This window comes from Pongo pygmaeus, chromosome 22 (genome assembly GCF_028885625.2).
Source record: "Pongo pygmaeus isolate AG05252 chromosome 22, NHGRI_mPonPyg2-v2.0_pri, whole genome shotgun sequence".
In the NCBI taxonomy this organism is placed as follows: Eukaryota; Metazoa; Chordata; class Mammalia; order Primates; family Hominidae; genus Pongo; species Pongo pygmaeus.
The window spans coordinates 57720736-57747618 of record NC_072395.2 but is presented as its reverse complement, the minus strand read 5'-3'; the positions used below and the strand labels follow the sequence as shown (position 1 = coordinate 57747618).

Here is a 26883-nt window from a genome sequence, read left to right as displayed (position 1 = left end):
CCCAAGAAGCTGGGATTACAGTCGCATGCCACCTCACTTAGCTAATTTTTGTATTTTTGGTAGTGATAGGGTTTCACCATGTTGCCCAGGCTTGTCTCGAACTCGTGGGCCCAAGCAATCTGCCTGTCTTGGCCTCCCAAAGTGTTGGAATTACAGCTGTGAGCCACTGCGCCCTTCCAGTTTTAAAAATTTTAGCCATTCTATTGGGTGTATAGCAGTCTTACTGAGGTTTTGTTTTATTTATTTATTTATTTTTTATTTTTTATTTTTGAGGTGCTCTCGCTCTGTCATCCTGGCTGGAGTGCAATGGCATGATCTCGGCTCACTGCAACATCTGCCTCCTGGCTTCAAGTAATTCTCCTGCCTCAGCTTCCCAAGTAGCTGGGGCTATAGGCGCGTGCCACCACACCTGGCTAATTTTTGTATTTTTAGTAGAAACGGGGTTTCACTATGTTGGCTAGGCTGGTCTCTAACTCCTGACCTCAGGAGTTTGCCTTGCCTCCCAAAGTGCTGGGATTTACAGGCGTGAGCCACCGCCCCCGGGCCCTTACTGAGGTTTTCATTTGCATTTCCATAAGACTCGTGATGTTGAGCATCATTTCATGTGTTTATTTGCCATCCATATGTCTTTTTTGATGAAGTGACTTGAGTCTTTGCTTCTTTCAGAATTGTGTTGATTTTCTTAAGTTTTAGTTCTTTGGCGGGGCGCAGTGGCTCACGCCTGTAATCCCAGCACTTTGTGGGCTGAGGTGGGCGGATCACGAGGTCAGGAGATCGAGACTATCCTGGCTAACACGGTGAAACTCCCTCTCTTCTAAAAATACAAAAAATTAGCTGGGCATGGTGGTGGACACCTGTAGTCCCAGCTACTCAGGAGGCTGAGGCAGGAGAGTGTTGTGAACCCAGGAGGTGGCGCTTGCAGTGAGCCGAGATCGCGCCACTGCACTCCAGCCTGGGTGACAGAGCGAGACTCCATCTCAAAAAAAAAAAAAAACAAAAAAAGGAGGGTTTTTATTATTTCAATGAAATTCAATTATTGACTTTTAAAATATTTCTTGCTATTGTGTTATGTTTAAGAAATAACTGCCAAACGTCAGGTGGCAGTAGGATTTTCTCCTATGATTTCTTCTAGATGTTTTATAGTTTCAGCTCTTGTATTTAGGTTTGGGATCCATATCAAAGTTTTCCATATGGCGTGAGATAAAGGCCAAGGTTGATTTGTAAATTATTTGTAAACGGCAGTGCAGTTGTTTCAGCACTGTGTTTGCTAGGGCTGCTCTACCACACAGGCTGGGCGCAGCTTAAACAACAGAAATGTATTTCCTCATAGTCCTGGAGGCTGGAAGTCCAAGATCAAGGATAGGGCAGGGCTGGTTTCTTCTGAGGCCCTGTCCTCTATGCCTGTGTCCTCATCTCTTCTTAAAAGGACATTAGATTGGATTAAGGTCCATCCTAATGACCACATTAATTTTAATTACCTCATTAAAGGCCCTAGTTACACACTTTTCTCCACCTTGTTTTTTTTCATGTAATATGTCCTGAAGTTTGTTCTGTACTAGCATGTAGAGGTATTTATAGCTGCAAAGTACCCCACTGGTATATGTATCATAATTTGACTGGTCCTCTGTTGATAGACATTTGAGTCCTTTTTAATTTCTTTTTGTTTTTACAAATAGTCCTGAAATGAATAGCCTGTGTATACATCTTTTATCTTTGCCAGTGTTATCTGTGGGATGGATTCCTAGAAGTGGAATTGCTGGGTCAAAGGTTAAATTTATATTTCACTTTGTGTGGTAGCTATTTGTTAAGCCACTATTTTAAGTGGCAAGGAATGGCCTCTGAAAATTTCCCTGATACCAAGATTCGTCTCTTTTTTTGAACTTGTTTCTTATCAGTAAACATGAAACTGTATATTATTTTGTGTACGCGTGTATATGCTTTGGAAGCAAAAAACAAAATGGAAAAAATCAAGTGTCCAGAACCATTCTCTCCAGCCTCTGAACTCATTTGCTGCAATTCTTTATTGACCAGTAGAGGCCACTGTTGAATAACAAAGCTGGCGGGAAGGCCAGCGCACACCCGGGCAGGTCTCTGTGCAGAGCCTGCATCGCCAGGAGCAGGTCTGGAGCTGCAGTTTTTAGACCACCCTTTCCCCTCCCTAAGGGAGGGTGTCACACAGGGGAGTGCCAAAGGGGAACTCCAGATGAAGAATAAAGCCAGCTCTCTTTGGTACGAGCTCTTCTTCATGGTCCCACGAAAGTGATTTGTAAAACTTTTGTGTGTTCTGCTGCCAGGCCTCTACTTAGTTGCCCACTGACATTGTGTTTCTCCCGCACCCCACCTGCTTAGCAGTTTACAGTCTATCTGCCTTAATCTGTTATTTTTTTCTTATAATTAGGCGGTTTGGCTGGAGACACAAGAATGGGACTAGATTTGAGATGACTGGGTGTAGGAAGCCTGGCAAATTAGGTTCTGTGGTTACTTCTCCTGATCTACTACTCCACATGGAGAGACACAGAGGGAGACCATCAGGGGGTGTCTGTGAAACCCAAGGTCTTAGTCGGCTTGGTACTCGACCTCATTCACATGCAGTTCCCACCCGCCCCTGAAATGTTTAATGCACTTGGCCCTTGGGGCCAGCACTTGCCTTTGGCCTGCCTTGCTGGCCCCTCCTTGCCACTCTGCCTCCTCTCACTGCTGGGTGTCAGTACACCCTTGTGACAGCACTTAGGTCTCTTCAGGACCTCTGTTCCCTGGATCAGGGCTTCTCAGCAGGTGTTAGTGGCATTTTGAGTGAAATAATTTTTCCTTGGGTAGGCTTTGTTCTACACAAGGTTGTGGGTTCATTAAATGATTAATTGATATATTAGTCCTTTCTTATACTGCTATAAAGATACTACCTGAGACTGGGTAATTACAAAGGAAAGAGATTTAGTTGACTCACAGTTCTGCATAACTGGCGAGGCCTCAGGAAATTTATAATCATGGCAGAAGGGGAAACAGACCTCTTCTCAAGGTGGCAGGAGAGAGAAGAGCAGGAGAGAGAAGAGCAAGCCAAGGAAGAACTTGCCACACACTTATAGAACCATCATATCTCCTGAGAACTCACTATCACGAGAACAGCATGAGGGAAACTGCCGCCATGATCCAGTCACCTCCTACCAGGTTCCTCGCTCAACACTTTGGGGATTACAAGTCAAGGTGAGATTTGGGTAGGGACACAAAGCCAAACAATATCATTTCTCCCCTGACCCCTCCCAAATCTCATGTTCCTTTCAAAACCATTCCATTTCAAAACAAATCATGCCTTCCCAGCAAGGCCCCCAAAGTCTTAACTCATTTTGTCATTAACTGAAAAGTCCAAGTCCAAAGTCTCATCTGTGACAAGGTAAGTCCCTTCTGCCTAGCAGCCTGTAAAATCAAAAGCAAGTTAGTTACTTTCAAGATACAATGGAAATACAGGCATTGGCTAAATACTCCCATTACCAATGGAAGAAATTGGCCAAAACAAAGGGCTACAGGCCCCCATGCAAGTCCGAAATCCAGCTGGGCAGTCATTAAGTCTTAAAGCTCAAAATGGTCTCCTTTGTGACCCTGTGTCTCACATCCAGGGCACACTGATACAAGGAGTGGCTTTCATGGTCTTGGGCAGCTCTGCCCCTGTGGCTTTGTAGGGTACAGCCCTCCCGCACCCACCCCCTTCAGCTACTTTCATGGTGGGCATTGAGTGTCTTCGGCTTCTCTAGGTGCACAGTGCAAAGCTCTTGGTGGATCTACCGTTCTGGGGTCTGGAGGATGGTTGTCCTTTTCTCACAGCTCCACTAGGCAGTGCCCCAGTGGGGACTCTGGGAGCTCCAACCCCACATTTCCCTTCTGCAATGCCCTAGCAGAGGTTCTCCATGAGGGCCCTGCCCCTGTAGCAGATTTCTGTCTGGACATCCAGGTGTTTCCGTACATCCTCTGAAATGTAGGTGAAGGTTCCCAAACATCAGTTATTGAATTCTTTGCACCCACAGGCCCAACACCACGTGGAAGCTGCCAAAGCTTGGGGTTTGCACCCTCTGAAGCAACAGCCTGAGCTGTACCTTGGCCCTTTTTAGCCATGGCTGGAGCTGGAACAGCTGGGACACAGGGCACCAAGTACCAAGGCTGCACAGAGTAGCGGTGGGGCTGGGCCTGGCCCACAAAACCATTTTTCCCTCCTAGGCCTCCCTGCTTGTGATGGGAAGGGTTGCTGCCAAGATCTCTGACACGCTCTGGAGACATTTACCCCATTGTCTTGGTGATTAATATTTGGCTCCTTGTTACTTATGTGAATTTCTGCAGCTGCCTTGAATTTCTCTCCAAAAAATGGGTTTTTCTTTTTTTATTGCACCATCATGCTGCAAAGTTTTCAAACTTTTATTCCCTGCTTTCGTTTTAAACACAAGTTCCAATTTCAGATCATCTCTCTCAAGTTCAAAGTTCCACAGATCTCTAGGGCAGGGGCAAAATCTCACCATTCTCTTTGTTGAAACATAGCAAGAGTGACCTTTGCCCCAGTTCCCAAGAAGTTCCTCATCTCTTTTTCAGACCACCTCAGCCTGGGCTTCATTGTCCATGTCACTATCAGCATTTTGGTCAAAAGCATTCAGCAAATCTCTAGGAAGTTCCAGACTTTCCCACATCTTCCTTCTTCTTCTAAGCCCTCCAAACTGTTCCAACCTGTGCCTGCTACCCAGTTCTGAAGTTGCTTCCACATTTTCAGGTTATCTTTATAGCAGTACCCCTGGTACCAATTTACTGTATTCGTCTGTTTTCACACTCCTATAAGAACTTTCCTGAGACTGGGTAATTTATAAAGGAAAGAGGTTTAATTGACTCACAGTTCCACATGGCTAGGGAGGCCTCAGGAAACTTATCATGACAGAAGCCGAAGGGGAAGCAAGCACCTTCTTCACAAGGTGGCAAGAAAGACAGAAGAGCGAAGGAGGAACTTTCAAACACTTACAAAACCACCAGATCTCATGAGAACTCACTGTCATGAGAACAGCATGGAGGAAATTGCCCCCATGATCCAGTCACCTCCCACTAGGTTCCTCCCTCGACACCTGGAGATTATAATTCAAGATGAAATTTGGGTGGGGACACAAAGCCAAACCATAGCAATGGACATTTGGGTTGTTTCCAGTTTGGGACTATTACGAATTTATCTGCTACGAACATTCACACAAAAGTCTATGGCAACATAAGACCCAGTAGAATTGCTGGGTCTTAGAGTCAATATATATTTAATTTTAGTAGAAATGGTCAAACTTCTTTCCCAAAGGGTAACCAAACCATTTTGCGTTCCCATCAGTGGTGCATGAGAGATCTACTTGCTAAACTTGCCAGCAGTTTAAGTCTTTAATTTTGGCCATTCTTCTGTGACTAAAGATATTGATAATGCTGAAGCTATTGAGCTGTATCTTATTGTGGTTTTAATTTGCATTACCCTTATGATTCACAATGTTGAGCATTTTCTCATGGGCTTATTTGCCATCTGTTTTAGTCAGTTTAGGCTGCTGTAAAAAAATACCAAAGACCAGGGAGCTTAAACAACAAACATTTATTGCTCCCAATTCTGGAGGCTGGGAAGTCCGGTGAGGGCTGTCTTCCTGGTTTGCAGATGACTGTCCTCTCCTTGTGCCCTTACATGGCCAAGAGGCAAATCTCTCGTTTCTTCTTACTAACTCCATTCATGAGAGTTCTGCCCTCCTGACCTAATCTCCTCCCAAAGGCCCCACCTCCCAATACCACATACATTAGGATTCAACAGGAATTTTGGGGGGACGCAAGCGTTTGGACCACAGCACCATCCGTGTTGACTCTGGCAGTGGCTCTTTTCAACTCTGCCTCCATTTTTCTTCTTACCTATTTTGATTTTTATATGTGGTGTGAGATGGGGAAGGGTTGATTTTTTTGGTCTTAGAGATGAGCATCATTCATGGAAAAGACTGCCCTTTGCCTCTGGGCCATAGCTCTGTGTTCCCTCGAGTCAGGGTCTGTGTTGGCACAGGTATGCTTCTGGGCTCTCTCTTCTGCCCCATTGTTCAATTTAACTTTGAGCCAGTGCTGCGTTGCCTTAATTTCCATAGCTCTGTAAGGAAGGCTTGGTAACTCATAGATGAAGCTTTCTGTTTATTCTTTTTCTTTTTTTGAGACGGAGTCTCGCTCTGTCACCCAGGCTGGAGTGCAGTGGCATGATCTCGGCTCATTGCAACCTCTACCTCCCGGGTTCAAGTGATTCTTCTGCCTCAGCCTCCCAAGTACCTGGGACTACAGGTGCATGCCACCATGCCAGGCTAATTTTTCTATTTTTAGTAGAGACGGGGTTTCGCCATGTTGGCCAGGCTGGTCTTGAATTCCTGACCTCAGGTGATCCACCCGCCTCGGCCTCCCAAAGCGCTGGGATTACAGGCGTGAACCACCGCGCCCGGCCCTCTGTTTATTCTTTTTAAAGATAGTGTCTTGGCTATTCTTGTTTGCATTTTTATATATCTTTTAGAAAGATATATATATGCCTCATATTCAGCAACTGTGCCAAACTCACTTTTACTAATTAGATTCTTTTGGGCTTTCCTGTGTATATGGACATAGCATCTGTGAATAATGAGTTTTATTTCTTTTTCAGTCCTTATACCTTATATTTATTTGGCAAGGATTTATTAATTTTCTGTCTCTTCAAAGAACCACCTTTTGGTTTCATTGTTTTTTTTTTTCTGTATGTTTGCTTACTGTTTTATTAATTTCCCCAGTACTATGCCCACTGCACTCCAGCCTGGGCAACCAGAGTGAGACCCTGTCTCAAAACTAAACAACAAAGTAACCAGCGGGAACAGTTTGGAAAGACAGTTTACCCCTTATGTTTGCTTTTGCATTTGTAAAAATAAAAATAAAAAGAAAAGTCTATGTTTTGTTGGTATAAAGAAATATTTGGGCCAGCGCGGTGGCTCATGCCTGTAATCCCAGCACTTTGGGAGGCCAAGGCTGGCGGATCACGAGGTCAGGAGATCTAGACCATCCTGGCTAACACGGTGAAACCCCGTCTCTACTAAAAATACAAAAAATTAGCCGGGCATGGTGGTGGGCGCCTGTAGTCCCAGCTACTTGGGAGGCTGAGGCAGGAGAATGGCGTGAACCCGGGAGGCGGAGCTTGCAGTGAGCTGAGATCACACCACTGCACTTCAGCCTAGGCGACAGAGTGAGACTCCGTCTCAAAAAAAAAAAAAAAAAAATACAAACTGTTGTGTGTAGTCGTTATCAGAACCGTTATTGTACTAGGTATTCACTTTGGGCAAACAGAATTTTCACTTGTTAATACACATATTCTGTGGTTTATAGGCTTATATATTTTGTAAAGGTGTTTTGTTAAAATGACAATGTAACATTTATTCTGTTTGGTAATGGTTTTACTTATTAATTTTATAGAATTAACACTGAATCCTCCGGAAGGAATTGTAGCAGGTAAGGTACCAAAGTTAACTTCCTTATAATTTACTTTTAATTGTCAAAGTTCCTTCAAAGTTAAAATGTTGTGAAATTTTTTCTCACCCTACAGGCCCCATGAATGAAGAGAATTTTTTTGAATGGGAGGCATTGATCATGTAAGTTAATCTTAGGTGTACTAGTTTTTAGGGCTTTGCTGGAAGTCAGATGTAAGAATAACATCAGCAGTGTGACTGTGTCCAAAAGCATCAGCTGGAAAAAAGACTAAGTTCTCCATTAATGCCCAGCTCTCTTCTAGGCTGCTGGTCTGAAAGCAGAGAACCTGAGCGTTGATCCAAAAGAAATGAGTGTTTCCTTAGAGCCAATCAAAGGTTTAGTTATAATTATGTAATAAATGTATTATATATTTGAGAGTTTTAAGGTGGCTATTTTGGAATGTTGTATGATCGTGGTTAAAATAACCTCAAATGGTATAGGTGGCTTTGGCTTCCAGAAGTAGTCCCTTCAGGTCTGAAATTTTGACGAGAAAAGGGTCCTCAAAGATGTGTCTGACCACACCAGGCATGTTAGCGCAGCCTTGCCTGTCCTGCCTTTGGGCCAGGACTTCTTTTTCTTCTCCTTTCCTCCCAGTTCGTATCTTCCTGTGCTGCATCTCCTTTTTCTGTTGCCTTGTGTGGGCTTGTTGGCCTTGCGTTCTTTCTGACCCAAGACATGGCTTAGTAAGTGAGCAGTGTGGTTCTGGGATTCATGGCATTTAACTTAGGGTGACGTTGCTTGGAAAGAGAAACACACGGACCCCTGATTTTAGAGTGTTCTGTGGCCTTGACTGACTTTGCTTTTTCTTCTTTCTACCTTCAATGTGCAATTTTTGGCCATTCTTAGTGTATTTTCAGCAAAGTGAGGTTAAATAAAATTTAGGAAGTTGAAACTTGTAATCAGTTTCTGTTTTTTTTCTTTTCTTTTTCTTTCTTTCTTTTTTTTTTTTTTGAGATGGAGTTTCGCTCTTGTTGCCCAGGCTGGAGTGCGGTGGCACGACCTTGGCTCACTGCAACTTCTGCCCCCTGGGTTCAAGCGATTCTCCTGCCTCAGCCTCCCTAGTAGCTGGGATTACAGGTACCCGCCACCGTGCCCGGCTAATTTTCGTATTTTTAGTAGAGACAGGGTTTCCCCATGTTGGCCAGGCTGGTCTCGATCTCCTGACCTCAGGTGTTCCGCCTGCCTTGGCCTCCCAAAGTGCTGGGATAACAGGTGTGAGCCACCGTGCCAAGCCCAGTCTTTGTTTTCTCATTAGTGAGGTCTTTTAATTTGCAGCAAGGTCTCGGGTTGGATTTTGTTGCATTGAGAAGTGCTCTAGAGGGCAAGGACCGGAAAAGTGAGGGCTGTGAAACAAGTGTGAGCGCTGGCTTGATGTGACCTTAAACTTCATTATGCTTTTGGAATTTGCCAGTTGCTTGGATCACATTAATTCTTAATGCTCTATGGGTTGGTCTGAGAAACAGATTGCAGCTAAGTGTTGTCTGTGGAGGTTAAATTGTTATGAAAATTAGTATTTTGGATAAACAAAATGTTTTTAAAAAATCATCAAACACTATTCAGATGGTACAGCACGCCTGCCATTTCCTGATCATTTGTAATATCCTAATTGCTTGAGCCTATGGCACACATTTTTTCTGTGTCTGAAGGTTTCTGGAATCTGTGTTTGTGTGTAATGTGGCCCCCAAGGCAGTTATGAGATGGATGGTGAGTCCCACAGTCTGGGCTGTCCTCATTAGTGGACTGTGGGGCTGTGTATTTGTATCGGGGCAGCTCTTTTTATTTTTGTAGAAGCAGGAGATCATATACATGAACTGATGTGTAACCTGCTTGTTTCATGTGTTAACGCAGGCGCACCTGCACTCATGCCAGTGGGGCAGCACGCCTGCTGCAGGGGCCCAGAGTGGCGAGAGGCCTGTCTATGCATAGAGGTTGAAGGCGCCTGTCGCGTCTGCAGTATTTGGGGAGTGTTGGCTCCTCAGTAGGCCTATTTGGAAGATCATTAAAGGAACAGTTGAGCCGTCCAGTGTGGTTTTAAAAAAATGTTCATTGTTAAAAATCGATTAGGGTAACTATTACCAATTTTAAATAAACAGTATAAAATTAAACCAATATTTTGAAAACCTGTCTTAAGTAATTAGAACTATTTTTAGGTAGAGCACTTCTATGTTTGAACAAGGCTTTTTGCATTAGTTTGGAATTCCCCTGCTTGAAGATCCTAATGAGTTTGTGGGTTTTGGTCCTGTTCCAGACCCTTCACAAACAAGAGGCCGTTTACAAGTGCACTTAAAACGCCTATTAGGGAATTAACTGTCCTCCCATTGATTTGTCTCACCCTGCTATTTTGGCAGCCATCTGGCTAAGTCTTTGCTCCTTGGTGATAAGTTTCTTCTTTTTCTCTTTATTCTTCGATGGCTTCCAGGGCTGCCTCTCTACCCTAGTATTTCTAAAACCCGGGCTTGCCTCACAGAAGTCGAATGGCTGTTGGTTTTTGCTGTTGTGCTTGCCTTAAGGGCCAGTGAAGAAAATGTCATTTTAGATATCTAAGCAACAAATACTAAGTGCCTTTTATATATTAGGGCCCTTGTCTGAGGATACAGACATGTCAAAGATGCACTGAAATCTTTACCTTGGAAGATCAGGGTTGAGGGATTAGGATGGAGAATAGAACAGATTAGTGAATGAGAGGACTAAATAATGAGAGTCTGCAGGCTGCGTCTTTAAACACTGGAAATAACTCTGTTGACCCTGCCAAGCTCATGGTGGAGTCTGAGCCTGCGATCAAATCGAGCGTGGCTGGGATGGCGGCACACCAGGGGATGTGGCCACCGTGGCTGTGGTTGCTAACATGGCCTGCTGCTCTTGGCCCAGTCACTTTGCCTCTCTTTGACTTATTTGGATCAAAACAGAGAGGTTTATCAGCATCTTCTAGACAGATGGTTACAGGTCTTGCCCAGCTCTAGGGTCCATGGCCTGTGACCCCATTGCCACTAAGCCACGGTGATGGGGGTGTAGCTGCAGAGAGGGTGAGTGCCCTCTTTCGTTGATGCACTATGTGGGACAGAAGGAGTCCTAGACAGCTGTTCATCCCCAGTGGCCAGACAAGGCGTGGAGTCCCTTGGCCCTTGCTGTCCTCTCTTTCCTGCCCCAGCATTCCCAAATCAGCTGGCTTGGTGACCTTCTTGTCTGGTTCATGCCTGACTGCTGTCACCTCCCCAGACCAGTGGTTCTAGAGGCTGTGGTGAAATAAGAAGGACTTTCCTTTACTGAATGGTGTGTTTGAGGCCCAGTTGGTGGATGGATGCCCCCAGGTTCTCCAGCTGGCTCATGGCAGCCAGCTTGAGGGTTCCCAGGCTGCCACTTCTTCTACCAGGAGCCCTTCTCACACTGGGGGCAAGTGTCAGGGGCACAGCAGCCTCCCTTTATGTCCAGGTTTCTTGTTGACTGAAGACTGTCACAGAGCATCTCTTGGCAGTATTATGCCTTGCTAAAATAAACCCGAGATAATAAAATAGGTGTTTATAATTTGTATTGTATGTAATCTCACCATAGCATTTTCTTCAACAAAAGTGTTACAAAGATCCCTATGTGAAGAAGTTATTGCCACATTCATTGCAGTAATAATAATAAAAAAGGAAACATCACTGTTCCACATAATTTATGGAGCATCTATATAGAGTAATGCCATGTAGCTGTAAAACAGTTCAGGTGGAATTTTCATCCTGGCATGGAAAGATGTACACAATATAAATGGAAAAGGCGGATTCTAGAATAACAGGTCTGGAACCGTCTGTCCGTCCTTCCTTCCTCTCCTCTCCTCTCTCCTCTCTCTCTTCCTTTCTCCACTCCTTTCTTCCCTTCCCTCCCCTCTCTTTCTTATGGAGACATGGTTGAAGGTCAGTGGCCTGGTCACAGCTCACTGCAGCCTCAAACTCCCAGGCTCAAAGAATCCTCCCACCTCAGCCGCACAAGTAGCTGGGACCACAGGTGTACACCACCGCGCCCAGCTAGTTTTTAAAATGCTTTGTAGAGATGGGGTCTTGCTCTGTTTCCCAGGCGGATCTCGAACTCCTGGCCTCAAGCAGTCCTTCTGCCTCAGCCTCCCAAAGTGATGGGATTACAGGCAGGAGCCAAAGCACCCAGCCTAAACAACTTTATTGAGATAATTTACATACTGTAAGTTTTACCTGCGTTAAGTATAAAAGTTAGTGGTTTTAGTAAATTTCTAGAGTTTTGTAGTCATCACCACACTCCAGTTTTAGAACATTTCCAAAAAGATTCTTATGCCTATTTGCAGTCAGTTCCCATTCCAACCCACAGGCAATCCCTGCTCTTTCCTCTGACTATAGATTTGCCTTTTCTGACTTTTCCTATGTGTGGAATCATACACTGTCTAATCATCTGTGCCTGGCTTCTTGTACTTGGCAGAACGTGTTTGTGATTCATCCATGTTAAACCAGGTATCAGCAGCTCCTTCCTTTTCCATTCCCCAGTTGATGGACATTTGGGCTTCCTACTTTTTGGCTCTTTTGAGCAATGCTGCTGTAAACACTTGTCATGTCACACTGTGTGGACATGGAGTTCATTTCTCTAGACCAGATACAGAGGTGTGGAATTGCTGGGGTGTGGAGTAAATTTGCGTTTAATGTTTTAAGAAACTATCAGACTATCTTCCTAGAGTAGCTCACCATTTTGCATTCCCAGCAGCAGTGTATGAGCATTCCAGTTTCTCCACTTCCACACCAACACTGCTGTTGTCTGATAACAGCTGTTCTTGTGGGTGTAAAGTGGGGTCTCCTTACAGATTTGACTTGGATTTCCTTGACGTCTAATGATGTTGAGCATCTCTTAATGGGCTTATTGGCCATTCATGTGTCTTCTTTGGTGAACTTCAGAACTTTTCCCCATTTTTATATTAGGTTGTTTTCTTGTTGGTGGGACGTAAGAGTTTTTTAAATATATTTTGATACAAGTCCTTCATTAGACATAGGATTTTTAAATATTTTCTTCCAATCTGCAACTCTCCATTTTGTTTTCTTAATAGAGTCTTTTGAAACTAAAAAGTTGTTAATTTTGATGAAGTGTGATTTTGCATTTTTTTCTTATATAGAGCATGCTTTTGGTGTTGTATGTAACCCAAGGTTGCAAGGATTTTCTCTTATGTTTTCTTGTAGAAGTTTTGTGTTTTTTCACTTTTACATTTAGGCCTTTGATCTATTTTGAGTTAATGTCATGTATAGAGTTAGGTGGGAGTCTGTTTCATTCTTTTGTATGTGGTTATCCAGTTGTCTCAGCACCATTTGTTGAAAAGACAGTTCTTTCCCTGTTGCAGAATTTTGGCACCTTTGTCAAAAATCAGTTGACTATAAATGCAAGGATTTATTTTTGGACTCTGAATTGCATTCCATTGATCTATGCCTATCCTTAGGCCATTACTACACTGTCTTGATTACTGTAGCTTCATGGTAAGTTTTAAAATTGGGAAATTTAAGTCCGCCAACTTTGTTCTTTTTCAAGATTGTTTACTGGGCCATTGCATTTCCATTACATTTTAGGGTCAGCTTGTCAATTTCTACAACATGCCTGGTGGGATTTTGATTGAGACTACGCTGAATCTTTAGATAAGTTTGAGGGATATTGCCATCTTATCAATACTGAGTGCTCTAATCCATGAACATGGACTGTCTCTATTTAGGTGTTTTAAAATTCTCAGCAATGCCATGATACATTTGAATTTTTAGAAATCCAGTTTTGTAGATTAGAGTATGTGAATTTATACACACACAGAGAAAAGCTGGAACAATAACCAAAGTTAACTCTGGTTACCTCAAGGAGGTGATTTTGGGAAGGGGCGTGAGGGAGGTATTTGCTTTTTATTTTGTATACTTCTATATTTGAATATTTTCCAACATTCTTATATTTTCCTAGTTAAATAAGGTCAAAGTTTATGTTGTAAAAGTGATTGTCTATGTTAGAATATACTATAAAGTTCTTATAATTGATGAACTTATTTAGTACACTTTATAGTTCAAATATATTGGATTTAAAAATTTTAAGAAACATCTATATTGCAAAAAATAATTAGGGTATGGCTGTAGATGCCTTTTGGACAGGTTTAACTATGAAAATAATTATATGGAGCAAAAGCTATATTTGCCCCTACTATGATTTCATAAAATGGAAATGTTCCCCCTTTTCTTCCCAGCAGTTCTTAGCATTGGTTATCTACCTGAGCATCGCCTGGGGTGCTTAGAACACCACAAAACAGAAAGGAAACACAGGAGATCTCTGGGTTTAAACCAGAGCCAGGGCCCTGCTGTGGGGGTGTGAGGGTCAAATATGTCATCCTGGTGGAGACCAAGTGCTGGAGGAAAGTGCAGGAAGGCACTTCCCCCGAATCATGGCTTCTTACAGCCTCGTCCTCTTGCTATGAGGGTATTGGGATCAGTTTCTGTTTAACTCCTCACTGCCTGGCACAGCAACAAGCACAACCTGGCATAGCAGAGCCGGTGTCCTAGGGCTTTTAAAGTGCCCAGTGTAGGGGCTGTGTGTGCAGCCCACCTTGGTCCTGCTGTCCCGGGCATTAGTGGGGTGGGAACATTGGCAAGAAGCTTTTGCTGAACTGCAGAGCAGGGACTGACGGAAGGAGATGCACCCAAGCTCAGATGCCAGGCACCCTTATGCCCTTCCTGCTGGGTGCCCTCTGTCGATTCTGTAGTGTAAGGGAGGTGCGGATCCTTCCCCCAGAGTGGAGGGTGCCCGTGAAGCAGTTTGCCCTTTCTGTCTCCAGCTGAGCTGGCTCCAGCTGTTGGAGGGCCATCGTCCCTTAGTTATCCACTTCAGGTTTTAAATACTGATGGATGAGTATGCATTCTCTGTTATTTTAATTCTTTGTCACATGTGCATTGGAGACTTTTTGTCTATGTGCTGTGACAAACTTGATAAAGAGAACAGCAGCAAAAGCAGTCGGCTTTCCCAACACTCGCGTGCAGCTGAAGTGGCGAGCGCACCAGTTCCTGGAACACCGCTTGCTGGCGAAGCTCAGGGCACCCACTTGCCCTGGGTGCTCCGTAAGGCACTCTGACCTGCCTGCTGCTTCTCTTATCTAGAAAGTAAAAAGTGTTAGAAAGGCAATGCAAAGAAGAACAATCTCTCCCTTGAGTTGAGTGTGGAAAGACAGAAGAGGCTGATCTTCGCTTTTCTCTGGCTTTATTAGTGACCCACACTGTTGCTGAGGAATGGTCACAGCTCTGGGGGAGGACAGTGACAAGGCAGTTGTCCTTTGTGAGGAGGGAGAATTGCTAGTCAGTTAGGAGTAGGCCATGGGTGTTTTCAATATTTGCTTTTGTATCTAATTCACCCACAAGACAGCAAGCCAGTCTGAGCTGTTGCGAGCGTGCCTCCTGTGTAGAGAGCAGGGTCGTCATGATGCTTAATCCAATGCTTGTCCTTAGCTCAGCTCCGAAAGAGTAGGTCATGATTTCAATCAATAAGGCAGCATAATTTGCAGGCTTTGAAAAATTTACATTTGCTTTGGATATATTTGTGTCCTCCTTGTTCTTGTTTCTTTTGAAGTTTCCCAGGTGAGGCCATCTTCGGTGAAAGAGAAGTGAGGTTGTCTGGGAGTATGGCAATAAAACTTGTCCAAAAACAGCACTGTGGCGTCTCCCACTCCTGGCTGGGGAGTTGCCTGGAAGGCATGTTCCATAGGGTCAGGCATGCTGCTGCACACCACTGCCCACCTGCCCTCCTGTCTGGGTGCCAGGTGTTCTAGAAAAGAGAAAGAAACCCCAGTTTCAAACCAGTAGTAAACCGGAGCATTTGCAAATAACTTTGATATTTAAGATGTGGGCGCACTTCAGGAAATGTTTGGTCATGCTTCTGAGGCTAGGAACGACCTGGTGGATTAAAAAAAAATTTTTTTTAAAGAAAGCCCTATTATGAGAAACAAAGAACTGTTATCAAAGTATTGAGCAAATACCATTTGGCTCATTCCAAAAACACTACCCAGACATTTTTTCTTATTCTAGACTCAGAGGTGCCAGAAATATTGAGTGCTGGCAAGCATTCCTGACATATGAACAGTGTTACTTTTAAAGATAGTATCTTTATGTGCCTGACTTCTGATTTCGCAGTTTGAACTGTGTTCTCTTAACTCTAATACTAAATTGATCTAGGACCTTGACTAAGTCATTTCATCGTTGGATTTTCCAGCCTTGCTTTACAGTAAAATGAAAACCACAGTCCTTGGTGCCCTTTCATCAGAGGGCGTGTGGAGAGTGAATGGGTGGCGGTTATCGTTTGCTCTGAGCTCTTGTACTGGACAGGAGGCTCGGGGTGGCCACGCCTCACTCTGATACATGGTGTGTGCCCACCCTGTGTTAAGAAGGCGGGGCTTCAGGAATGTGTTTGTTCAGGCCATTGCTGGGGGAGCAGAGTAACCCAGGCTTGAGGTGTCCCCAGGCTGCTGGGCGCTGGGTGCCAGTGTGGGCCGGGGGGGTACTCATCCGAGCACTGCCCTTTCCAGCGCAGCTGTTGTACCAGTAGCAAGAGCTCATGCTCGTACCTCCCTCGGTGGTGTTCCCTGTGCTGGTCATGCTGAGGCTCTGGGGACTGTCACACGGTAACCCCCCACCCCCACCCCAGCTCCCCAAAACAAAGTGGCCATATTCACTATCTTCTTCCGAAAAGGTAGCAAAGACAGTTTTCAGAATCAAAATTTGTCTTTTAGATTGAAAAATCTTGTCTCCATGAAGCAATCACTGCTTTGTTCTCTTCTGACTGTTGCCCGTAGATCAGCCCCACCAGGGCCATGAGCCATGCTGGCATCTGCTGTTGCTGCTGACAGCCCTGAGTGCCACCTCCAGGTGAAAGCTAAAGCTCTTCGTTCAGTTTCTTTTTGATTTTTGTCTTTTTCCTTTAATTATAGAGATAAATATTTCCAAATCTGTTGTTATTAATTTCACTGTACCAAGATAATTTTAAGATTTTTAAAACAAATTTTTACTTTTAAGAAATCTATTTTTTAACTGAAGATATAAAATGTATATTTTTTAAATTGTTTTTTTCCTGTGCCATATCCTGGATTCTTTCTGAAGGCAGGAGGTCTGGTGTGGACTGTCCTCTGCTCATCCAGGCCTTGGCCCCTGCACAACTGTTCTTTCTGCCTTAGCCTTTATTGTTAGAGGAGCAGAGCTGTTTATGAAGGGACTTGTTCTTTCAGTTCATAGAAGTAGAACGGATTTACTGACGGATTTGTTGATCTGATGAGTCACACCCAATGCAATTTCCACTGTTTCAGTGTCTGTCGCTGTCATTCGGCAGTCCTGCTTTCTTATCAAAGAAAGATGGTGCAAGATCTTTTAGAACTCCTCGAATGTGTGTTTTATTAATGTGATTTGTAGGAGAAGAGGAGTTCGTCCCTGGTGTGAAGGTACAGGCATGGTGGCTGACACTCTTCCTCTCCTGTGGCCATCATGCCTTGAACTGTTGGTCAAGATAGTGTTAATTTATACTTGTTGGGTTTTAAACCTTAAGCAGGATTTCTGAAATGGTTTCGTCTATTTCTTCCATTTACGCTTGAGGAAAGTATAGGTCCAGGGAGACTCAACGTGCCTGTGTCTGTGCCCATGAGAGGGAGTTGCTCCAATGTTGCATCAGTGGGATGAGGCACAGCACGTGGGCCTGCAGGTGCAGCCTGGAGTGGTGGTGCCTGTGTGCCTAGCCTTTTACCGAGTATGCAGCATTGATCACATGTGCTCTTCATCTGCTTCTTGAAGGTTGCAAAGATGCCTTCTTGGGCACGTTTAAAAATTAAAAATCACCTTTGAAATACAACTCTTAGCCCCACATCTGTTGAAATACAATGGAATCTTGCTATACCCTGTGCCGTAATTCATATCCTTATCCTAAAATGTGATGGTACCACATCTGCAGAAAAAACTCCCAGATCTTAGAGCATTGACATTAGTTCTTTTCTCTGATCCCCTTCTTATCAAGAGGTTCTGCTGCTTGACTCTTAACCTTTATAAATGTGAAAACTGCCTGGAATTCAGTCTTTGTACTTGTACCTAAGATTTAGACCAGATTGAACCAGGAGAATGGGACATTGCTTTCCATTGAGAAAAAAGTACCAATTCATTGTTACTTAGATAATCTTTTCGTGTGCATTTTTATTATTTATTTTTATTTTTGTTTATTTTTTGAGATGGAGTCTTGCTCTATCACCCAGGCTTGAGTGCGGTGGCGAGATCTTGGCTCACTGCAACCTCCCCCTCCCGGGCCCAGACGATTCTCCTGCCCCAGCCTCCCAAGTAGCTGGGATTACAGGCATGTGCCACCACACCCAGCTAATTTTTGTATTTTTAGTAGAGACAGGGTTTCACCATGTTGGCCAGGCTGGTCTCGAACTCCTGACCTCAGATGATCTGCCTGTCTCGGCCTCCCAAAGTGCTGGGATTACAGGCGTGAGCCACCGCACCCGGCCTCACGTGCAGTTTTAAAGTGGTAAAAATGTTCTTAACCCATTTATCAATTGTGGTCAACGTTGTAAAATGTACTTTGAAGTTCAGTCTACGTATTTTATATCTTCTAGGGGCCCAGAAGACACCTGCTTTGAGTTTGGTGTTTTTCCTGCCATCCTGAGTTTCCCACTTGATTACCCGTTAAGTCCCCCAAAGATGAGATTTACCTGTGAGATGTTTCATCCCAACAGTAAGTGCTTTTGGAAGTAGTTTTTGTGGTACCAGGATAGGTACGGAGATAATATTATCAGCCACCTGAAATGTGGTATATTCTATATGTCTATGATGTAGATCTTTAGAAAATACTTCTTATGTTTTGAAATTCAGCCAAGTAAGCATGGTGGTATTAAGCACATGATTTCAATTTTGAAGGTCAGTTTAATGTAGATAAAAGACAACAGGCACCTAAAAATGGATGCCATTTGACCCAACCACCCTACTTCACTGGGGAGGAAGTTTTACACATGGGTGTGTGCTCAGAAGGGGTTATGCTAATCTTTGTCATAGTGTTATTTGTAATGGTGAAAATTTTGACTTAACCTAGGTTTTTAACACAAGAATAAATTAAGTTATATATTGTATTAGTCTGTTGTCACGCTGCTAATAAAGACATATTCAAGTCTGGGTAATTTATAAAGGAAAGAGATTTAATGGACTCACAGTTCCACATGGCTGGGGAGACCTCACAATCATGGCAGAAGGCAAAGGAGAAGCAAAGGCACATCTTAGTGGCGGCAGGCAAGAGAGTGTGTGCAGGGGAACTGCCCTTTACAGAACCATCAGATCTCGTGAGACTTATACACTATCACGAGAACAGCATGGGAAAGATGTGCCTCCATGATTCAGTACTTCCCACTGGGTCCCTCCCATGACATGTGGGAATTATGGGAGCTACAATTCAAGATGAGATTTGGGTGGGGACACAGCCAAACTATATCATATTTGTTAGAATGTGATGTAGATTTTTAAAATGGTCTAAAATAAGAATCAATGATACAAAGTAATATTTGTGTTATATTGACTGGGAAAAGCAGTAGGACTGTTATAATTTCCTCTTGAAAAATAAATTCACATGTAAATGTATATATAACTGGAAAAGTAAGCACAAAAATGTTAAAAGTGATTCTTTTTTCGGATTGAAATTTTTTTTCCTTTTTGTAAATCTTTTTTTGCCCTAAAATTAATATATATTAATTTTAAGAGGAGGAAAAAAATAAGGTCATTTAAGTGAATCGTACTGTAGCTTATTTGAAAATGTGTCCAGTAGTAGGAATTGGAATTCCTGAACAGCTGTAGTTTTAATTTTTTCCTTTTACATTCCTTTTACATTCTTCCTTTTACATCCTTGCTATAGGGGTTTTCAGAACTGCCCCCCGACCCCCGGTCACTTCCCTGGTGGAAATGCCATCTGCTGTTAGACTTGCTGTCCTAACCCTCGTTTAGGACTTCTCATTTACTGCAGATATTGGTACACATAGGTAGTGGGCAGCCGCCTGAGAGAGACCATTCGGTACTTCTTTTCTTATCTCAAAGCTGCTTCAGTCTTGTGTGCACAGGAGATGCTCAGAAGCGTGCCTTCTTTCAGGGAGACTGGCCATGAGCCTGAGTTAGATGATAACATGGGGGTTCATCATACGCTATCTACTTGAGTGTGTTTTTGGAATTCTCCATAATAAAAAGTTAAAAAATACAATTGATAGGTAAGAGTAATTGAAGTAGTCAGTTTCAAGTTGGTTAGCTATAAAATGCAACTATGAAGAGGATTGTAGGTAATTAAAATACTAAGATTGTATTGAGGATAAATATATTATTCAGAACAATACCTGTGACATGGCATTAGTGACAAATATGACCAATAAACTGATTACCTTATGTGACTATGTACTACAGGTGGTCTGATTATTATTTTTAATGTTCTGGTAATTATTTTTAATGCTCAGATAATATAGTTTTAAATTTTTGCCTTACTGTAATTGGATTATTTTGATTTTTTTAAAATTATGTTTGAGAACTGTAGGTCTACCAATATCATAAAAATTAGTCAATAAATACTTTAAAAACAATTCAACACATTTACTGAAAGTTGCTGGTATACAGTGGTGAGCAAATAATAACAGACTTTCAGGAGCTTATATTCCAAGGACAGGGATGGACATTGATAGGAGAATCACACAAAACGCAAAGTCACATCAGGAACTTCCAGGCAGCACCTTGCAGAGGTGGTGGTTGGATGGACCATCTGTAGGGAGTGAAGCAGGAGTTACCTGAGCGATTCGGGGAGGAGGGGCCCTTCACATGTGCAAAGGCCTAGCGCAGGAAGTGACGGGAGAGGAAGGCCGGGGCCAAACTACCTCAGGCCTTTTGGTCAATACTGAAGGTTTTGATGTTTTCTCCTGGGAGTGGCGGAACTCCATTGAAAGACTCCAAGGGAGTGGCATGACCAGAATGATCTCTGATGGCTCGCTCTGGGTACAGTGCAAAGGACAGGTGGGAGGAAGCCAGGCAGGCCCTCGGCCGTAGTGGTCTAGGGTAGAGACACCAGCAACTTGGGAACTAAATGTGAGCACTAAAGATAAAGAGATGTGGGTGGATCCACAAGAGGTTTAGGACATGGCACTGCTGGGACTTGGTGAAGGAGGGGCTGTGGCAGGGACACAGGTGCTTTTGGTGCTTCTGTGGATGCAGTGTCACCCTATGGGACCAACTCCTGGAGAAGGCAACACAGAAGTGGGAAACTTCCTGATTTTGTGGATGTGGATCTTAGGTGGACAGCCTGATGTCCAGGGCAAGTATGCATCTAGTTTCTTACACTCTGCTTGAATGAGAAGTTGTGGTTCAGTTCCTGGATAGTAGAGTGTTCACCACTGAACGTCCACCGCTGAAACAGTGGATGAGTGGAAACACATAGGACCAGGTATGAAAGACAAGACTGTTTGAAGGTAAATGATCACCATTAACATTTGTAAATGTTCATGAAATTCAGAGCTTATTAATTCAGGTGAGTTAAATAAATGTATTTTAAAATTGCTATTTCTATTATAACTTTAATGGCTTTATAATTTTACAGTTGAGTCTATCTAGATGGGTTACTGGATATCTGAGTATATACGGAGCCATCTGAGAATTCCTCCCAATTATATGTAAAAGAGGACTGATTACATGCTGTGAATTGAAAATTTATTTCTCTTTATCAGACCTTGTGTATCTTTTTAATGATGATATTTGGTGGAAAGGGATTTGATTTAGACACATTGACCTACATTCCAGGTTGTACTGATGATAATTTACTTATTATTAGAGTAAGCTACCAAGAGAAATCCTGGTGCCTTTCTTTTTGTAGATATTTAAATAATTCCAGTTGCCTTTATCATGGCCATGTGAACATATATTTTACACAGACCAGTTCAGGGATTTAATGATAGAATTAGAAATATCTAAGGAACTAGCTCTGAAAAGTATTGTAAATAATCCTAATCACATTAGATATTTTGATAAAATATTTGCCAGATAACCTTTCATTTACTCTTTTTGTATATATTGCTTGAAAAAAATTCATATGAAAGTGGATTAGACTACTACAGCTGATTAGAACTGGCTGGCTCAGCCTGGAGCCTGTCAGTGAGTGAGCAGGCCCCACCGGGATTCCTGCAGACATGAAGCATGACACTCAGGGCCCCAGGCTATGCCCCAGCTGTGCAAACAGCTTGGTTGCTGTGTCTGCAGTCTTTGTTCTCGTTGTCTGTGGAGCCTGCCCAAGTGCGGTGACGCCTCGGGCACCATTCCTGGGCTCACCTGGCTGCCTCTGACCCTTGCAGTCTACCCTGATGGGAGAGTCTGCATTTCCATCCTCCATGCGCCAGGCGACGACCCCATGGGCTACGAGAGCAGCGCGGAGCGGTGGAGTCCTGTACAGAGCGTGGAGAAGATCCTGCTGTCGGTGGTGAGCATGCTGGCAGGTAAGGCCCGAGCCTCCTGGCAGGAGCTGCTGTGGACACCCAGGCTGCAGGTGTTCTCCTGCCTTGTGTCATCCTGTCTTTATAATGTACTTTTACTCATTTGCAGTTAGTTTACACATGTTATTGCCATTTAATGTTATCTGCCTATACTTTTCCAATTGTAAGCATACCTTCTAGCACAGCCTGGTGTTGTATATTGTATTGTCAGCCATAATTAACTGGTTTCTGGCCCTTGATCGTCTTTTTCCCTCAGTAGGTGTTTATTGAGGACCTACTACATGCCACACACTGGACTGGGGGTGTAAAGCTTCGTGTGACAAAGACCCCAACTCTGTGTTCCTATGTTCTAGGGAACTGTCCAAGCCTCCCAGCAGTTAGAGGCCAGTGGGATGCACCCTGAGATCAGAAACATGCAGGGACTCTCGGGCCACTTCCTGGTGGGGCTGTCTGGGGTGTGTTTAGGACATGTAGGTGTTGATGAGGTAGGAGGGAGGGAATGACCTTTTGGGGCAAAGGAAGCAGCCTGGGCTGAGGCCCAGAGGCAGGAGGTGGCTGACTTGATGGGGGCACTGCCAGCTCATTTTGGCTGGAGCCAAGGCTGCAGGGAGAGGAGCCCCAGCAGACCCTGGGGATTGGAGTTGGGGGCGTGACGTCCTGTGAGCTGTGCCTTCGAAGGGCCATCCTTGCAGCAGTTACCAATAGTGTGATGGAAGACAGACTTCGTGGTGTTGCAGTAGCCTGGAGAAAAAAGAGAAGGGCTGAGTGGTCCCAGGGCTAAGAGGAAGGGGTGGGTTTGGGAGACCTTGAAGGTACAGGCTCTGGGACTCATGGTTCTTTGTCTACCAGAGGTGCTGCTCTGGGTTCAGGAGACAGCAGGATTTGGGGAATAGTTTGAGGTGTGTGGGACAAGGGGCCTCCATCCACAAAAGGGGGTCAGACATGGGAGTGAAGATGTGGGGTCATATCTGGATGAGGCAGTAGGTGATGGAGTAGGTCAGAGGGTGACAGCATAGCAGGGAGGAGTCTTCCAGGGCAGGCAGGAGGAAGGGTGTGGGAAAGGAAGGTGGCGAGTCCGAAAGGAAAGAGCAGACCTAGCAGAGGGCCAGGGGTCGATGCCAGAGTGAGGCCACTCAGCTGTTCTCTGCAGAGCCTTTGGGTGCCGTGGAGTGGGGTCTAGAGGGACGTGAGGTCAGGGCCTGTGATGCGAGTGTGCATCCTGAGAGGGCTGAGGCGGAACCCTCTTCATGTGCTGAGTGGAGGGAGCCAGGCCAGGGGATTGGAGATTGGGAGGGAGGCAGTGGCTCAGGCTGTCCTCAGATGTCAGCTGTGGGTTTTATCCTCATCAACTCTGCTCTGAACCGGTCCCCACGTGCATTCTGAGCGGCGCCGCCGCCACACTGCACAGCTGCTGCTTCAGCACATGTCATCCAGTTCTGGTGGTCTCTCTCCTTTCTGTCTTCCAGCAGGCCCTGGCTACTCCCTCTGTGCCTCCTAACTGCAGTCTGCGGTGACTGCCAGTGTCGCTGGCTGGGGGGTGGGTCAAGTATCCTGGGGTCAGGTGTCTACCTTAGGCTGCACATTTGCTTGGGATTGTCTTGGTAGGAGCTGTGAGGGGCAGTTTTGCTGAGAGGGCACTCTGTGAGAGAGAAGCCACACTGCAGAGTGTCTTGAGAAAGGTGAAATAAGCAGCATGTGGGCCCCGTGTAGCTTGTCTGGGTGCCAGAAGTGCAGTGGCCCAGGAGGCTGCTGTGGGAGGCCGTGTGGGCCTGTGCTTAGGTGGTTGTCGCATGTTCACAGCAAGACAGATGACAGCTTGTCCTGGTGTCTTCAGACACTCAGAGCGCAGGAGTCATGAGAGTGGCTTTTGATGAGACCTGCGTGGCCAGCACTCTAGAGGCGGGGCCGACCCTATACAGTTCTCGGGTTCTTATTTGTTTCTGGGACACAGCTCTTGAAAGCCCCCTCCGGTATTTTAAATAAATGGGAGACCTTGCCAGGCTGCTTACGTATAAGACTCCCTTTTACATGGAGGGTGTTCCCTTTTCTTTCAGAGCCCAATGACGAAAGTGGAGCTAACGTGGATGCGTCCAAAATGTGGCGCGATGACCGGGAGCAGTTCTATAAGATTGCCAAGCAGATCGTCCAGAAGTCTCTGGGACTGTGAGACCTGGCCTTGCACAGGCGTACACACACCGCCAAGCAGCTCAGCATTCTCCCCTGGAGCGCTTAGTGACAGTGATACTCTGTGCTGGCACCAAACAAGGCAGACTTGCAAGAACCACAGCATCTTTTTTTTTTTTTTTAAACCTTTCCCACTTCAAACAGGCTTCTCTTCTGAAATGATGACTTAATGTCGAATATTGACAGCTTACTGCAGTTTTACAGTATTCCTCACAAAGGGCTTCAGGTAGATTATCAGAGCTGTCAGCACTACCTCTCCCCGCTGAAACCAGCAGTTCATGGCTTCCTGTGGATTCCCTCCCTCCCTGGAGTGTTGAGGGGGTTGTACCTGCCAGACTTCCAGGGGACGATGGAATACCCAGAACGCTCCTTCTGAAGAAATGGGGCCCTGTAGCTGCAGCACAGGGGAAGGGCCCGGCACCCTTTCTGGGTCCCTCCTGGTTCCCTGTGGGCCCCATGAGGAGTCCATTACTTCCTTTCTTCTTTCATATTTTACAGGCAGATGCTTTTCTTATAATCTAATTACATCTTTTTCATTTGTTACATATTACAAACCATTACACTTAGAAATACTTCCAGGAAATGCTTTTTTAAAGTGTGAATTAATAAGAAATGGGGTAAATAGAAAAGAAATTTATGGCTGATTGGCCAGGCGCGGTGGTTCATGCCTGTAATCCCAGCACTTTGGGAGGCCAAGGCAGGTAGATCACAAGGTCAGGAAATTGAGACCATCCTGGCTAATACAGTGAGACCCCATGTCTACTAAAATTACAAAAAATTAGCTGGGCGTGGTGGTGCACGCCTGTAGTCTCAGCTACTCAGGAGGCTGAGGCAGGAGAATCGCTTGAACCCGGGAGGCAGAGGTAGCAGTGAGCTGAGGTCCCGCCACTGCACTCCAGCCTGGGCAACAGAGCGAGACTGAGTCTCAAAAAGAAAAAAGAAATTTATTGCTGATCACAAGGACAGACAGTTTTTTTCCTGACCATACTCGTCAAAGATTTACATTTGTATATTAGTAACTAGTGCATTACTAGAGCAGGTGCAGGTGAGGTCTTTAAAGTTTCAATGAAAGTTTCTTCTGGATCTACAGAAAAAATTTTTTTTTTTTTCAATCTAAAAACTGGAAATTCTAGGGTTTTTGTACATTCTGGATGCACTGGGAATTTATTAGTACAAAATCATTCTTTGCAACTCAAAAGTCAGAAGGGACTCTACCATATCTTAGCTCAGAGCACAGAGGAGTGCCTTATCCCCACACTTGACTGGGCTGTGGAGGTGGGCATGTGGGCCCCTGGGCCCAGGCTGGGGACAGAGCCCTTGTTTTGTGACTTAGGATTTTGATGTGGTTCCCATGTTCTGTAACAGGGCCAGCTGAGCAGCACAGGCCAGGAGGCCACAGTGTAAGCAATAACAGATCTGCCACATGCAGAAGCAAATATCAGGCCTGTTGCACACAGGCGGCATTTAAATAGGAATTTATATTTTTGAAATAAGGGATGGTCTATGAGGCATACAGTAGATTTGATGTGATCCTTTTCTCCCTCCCTTCCATAATGGATTGTGGTCTGTGTGACTGAACCCACACAGAGTGTCATGGGTGACAGTTTCTGGTTGAAGTAGCTCCATGTTGGGCTTCTGTGGACAGCACATTCTTTTCCTTCTCACAAGGGGCTCATTTAAAATTTGGAGGCTGGGTACTGTGGCTCACGCCTGCAATCCCAGCACTTTGGGAGACTGAGGCGGGCGGATCATGAGGTCAGGAGATCGAGACCATCCTGGCTAACAGGGAAACCCTGTCTCCACTAAAAATACAAAAATTAGCTGGGCGTGGTGGCGGGCGCCTGTAGTCCCAGCTACTCCGGAGACTGAGGCAGGAGAATGGCGTGAACCTGGGAGGCGGAGCTTGCAGTGAGCTGAGATTGCGCCACTGCACTCCAGCCTGGGCGACAGAGTGAGACTCCGTCTCAAAAAAAAAAATAGAACGCAGGGCAAGAACTCGTATTTGGAAGGAGATGGGGGAAAGGAGCGGTATTGTACCTAAGTAGTATTTGCAGGCAAATGAGGTGGAGCCCTCTTTGTAAAGAAGAGTCATTTGTGCAAGTAGATGGGGTCTGTGGGTGCAGGCCCTGGAGGGGCACACAATTGCCTGGAGGCTTCTGTGAGATCGGGAGAGGGAGGAGAGGCAGTCTCTTGACAAAGTATTTTTATTCATTTGTATTTATTAAATGAAAAAACAATCCCATGGTGTCCCTGTTGTGTGGTGGAACCTAATCACTCTGTTGAAATAAAGTTCTGTGTTTTCCCTGCCCTGCAGTGTGTGTCCCTTTGTCGTATTGTCAGGTCAGAGGAGCCTGTGGCCGCTGCCCCCAGGGAGCACACCAGATCATCCCAGCTGGGATTCCTCACGGCGGGGGCTTTTCTGCAGACTTGGGTTAGCTCTGGCACATTTTCTTCTGTTTCTCCTCTCCCTTCCGTCATTCTGTAGTCTTCCTCTGGAATTCTCAGGTTAGTTGAGGTCTGTGAGGCAGACGTGTTCACTAACCTGTAAGTGACATTTTGCAGCTTTTTCAGCAGATGCCATCGTGTGAGTGGCACATTTGGCCACTAGAAGCCAGCAGGCTGTTCCAACCGCCTTTCCCTCCTGCACTTGCGTAGAAGCACAGCTCCCTGTCGTCACTCCTCTGTGGTCCTCTGTGGTCACGGTCGGTTGCGATGAGACCTGC

At 44.8% G+C, this 26883-nt stretch overlaps 1 protein-coding gene across 3 annotated transcripts in view; it reads left to right on the top strand.

Moving 5' to 3' along the window:
• UBE2G2 (ubiquitin conjugating enzyme E2 G2) overlaps nucleotides 1-26467 on the top strand; it is a 35162-nt gene extending 8695 nt beyond the window's left edge. The window contains exons 1-6 of one of the 3 annotated variants that reach the window (XM_063659639.1): nucleotides 1624-3201; nucleotides 7450-7485; nucleotides 7580-7625; nucleotides 18095-18213; nucleotides 21839-21979; nucleotides 24031-26467. In XM_063659639.1, the coding sequence (XP_063515709.1) occupies nucleotides 7585-7625; nucleotides 18095-18213; nucleotides 21839-21979; nucleotides 24031-24143 (414 nt within the window). In that variant the 5' untranslated portion in view covers nucleotides 1624-3201; nucleotides 7450-7485; nucleotides 7580-7584 and the 3' untranslated portion in view covers nucleotides 24144-26467. Of the gene's footprint in view, nucleotides 1-1623; nucleotides 3202-7449; nucleotides 7486-7579; nucleotides 7626-18094; nucleotides 18214-21838; nucleotides 21980-24030 lie in introns of those variants that run through there. The other 2 variants (XM_054468537.2, XM_054468538.2) reach the window with 2 other exon arrangements.
• The last annotated feature ends 416 nt before the right edge of the window (nucleotides 26468-26883 follow it).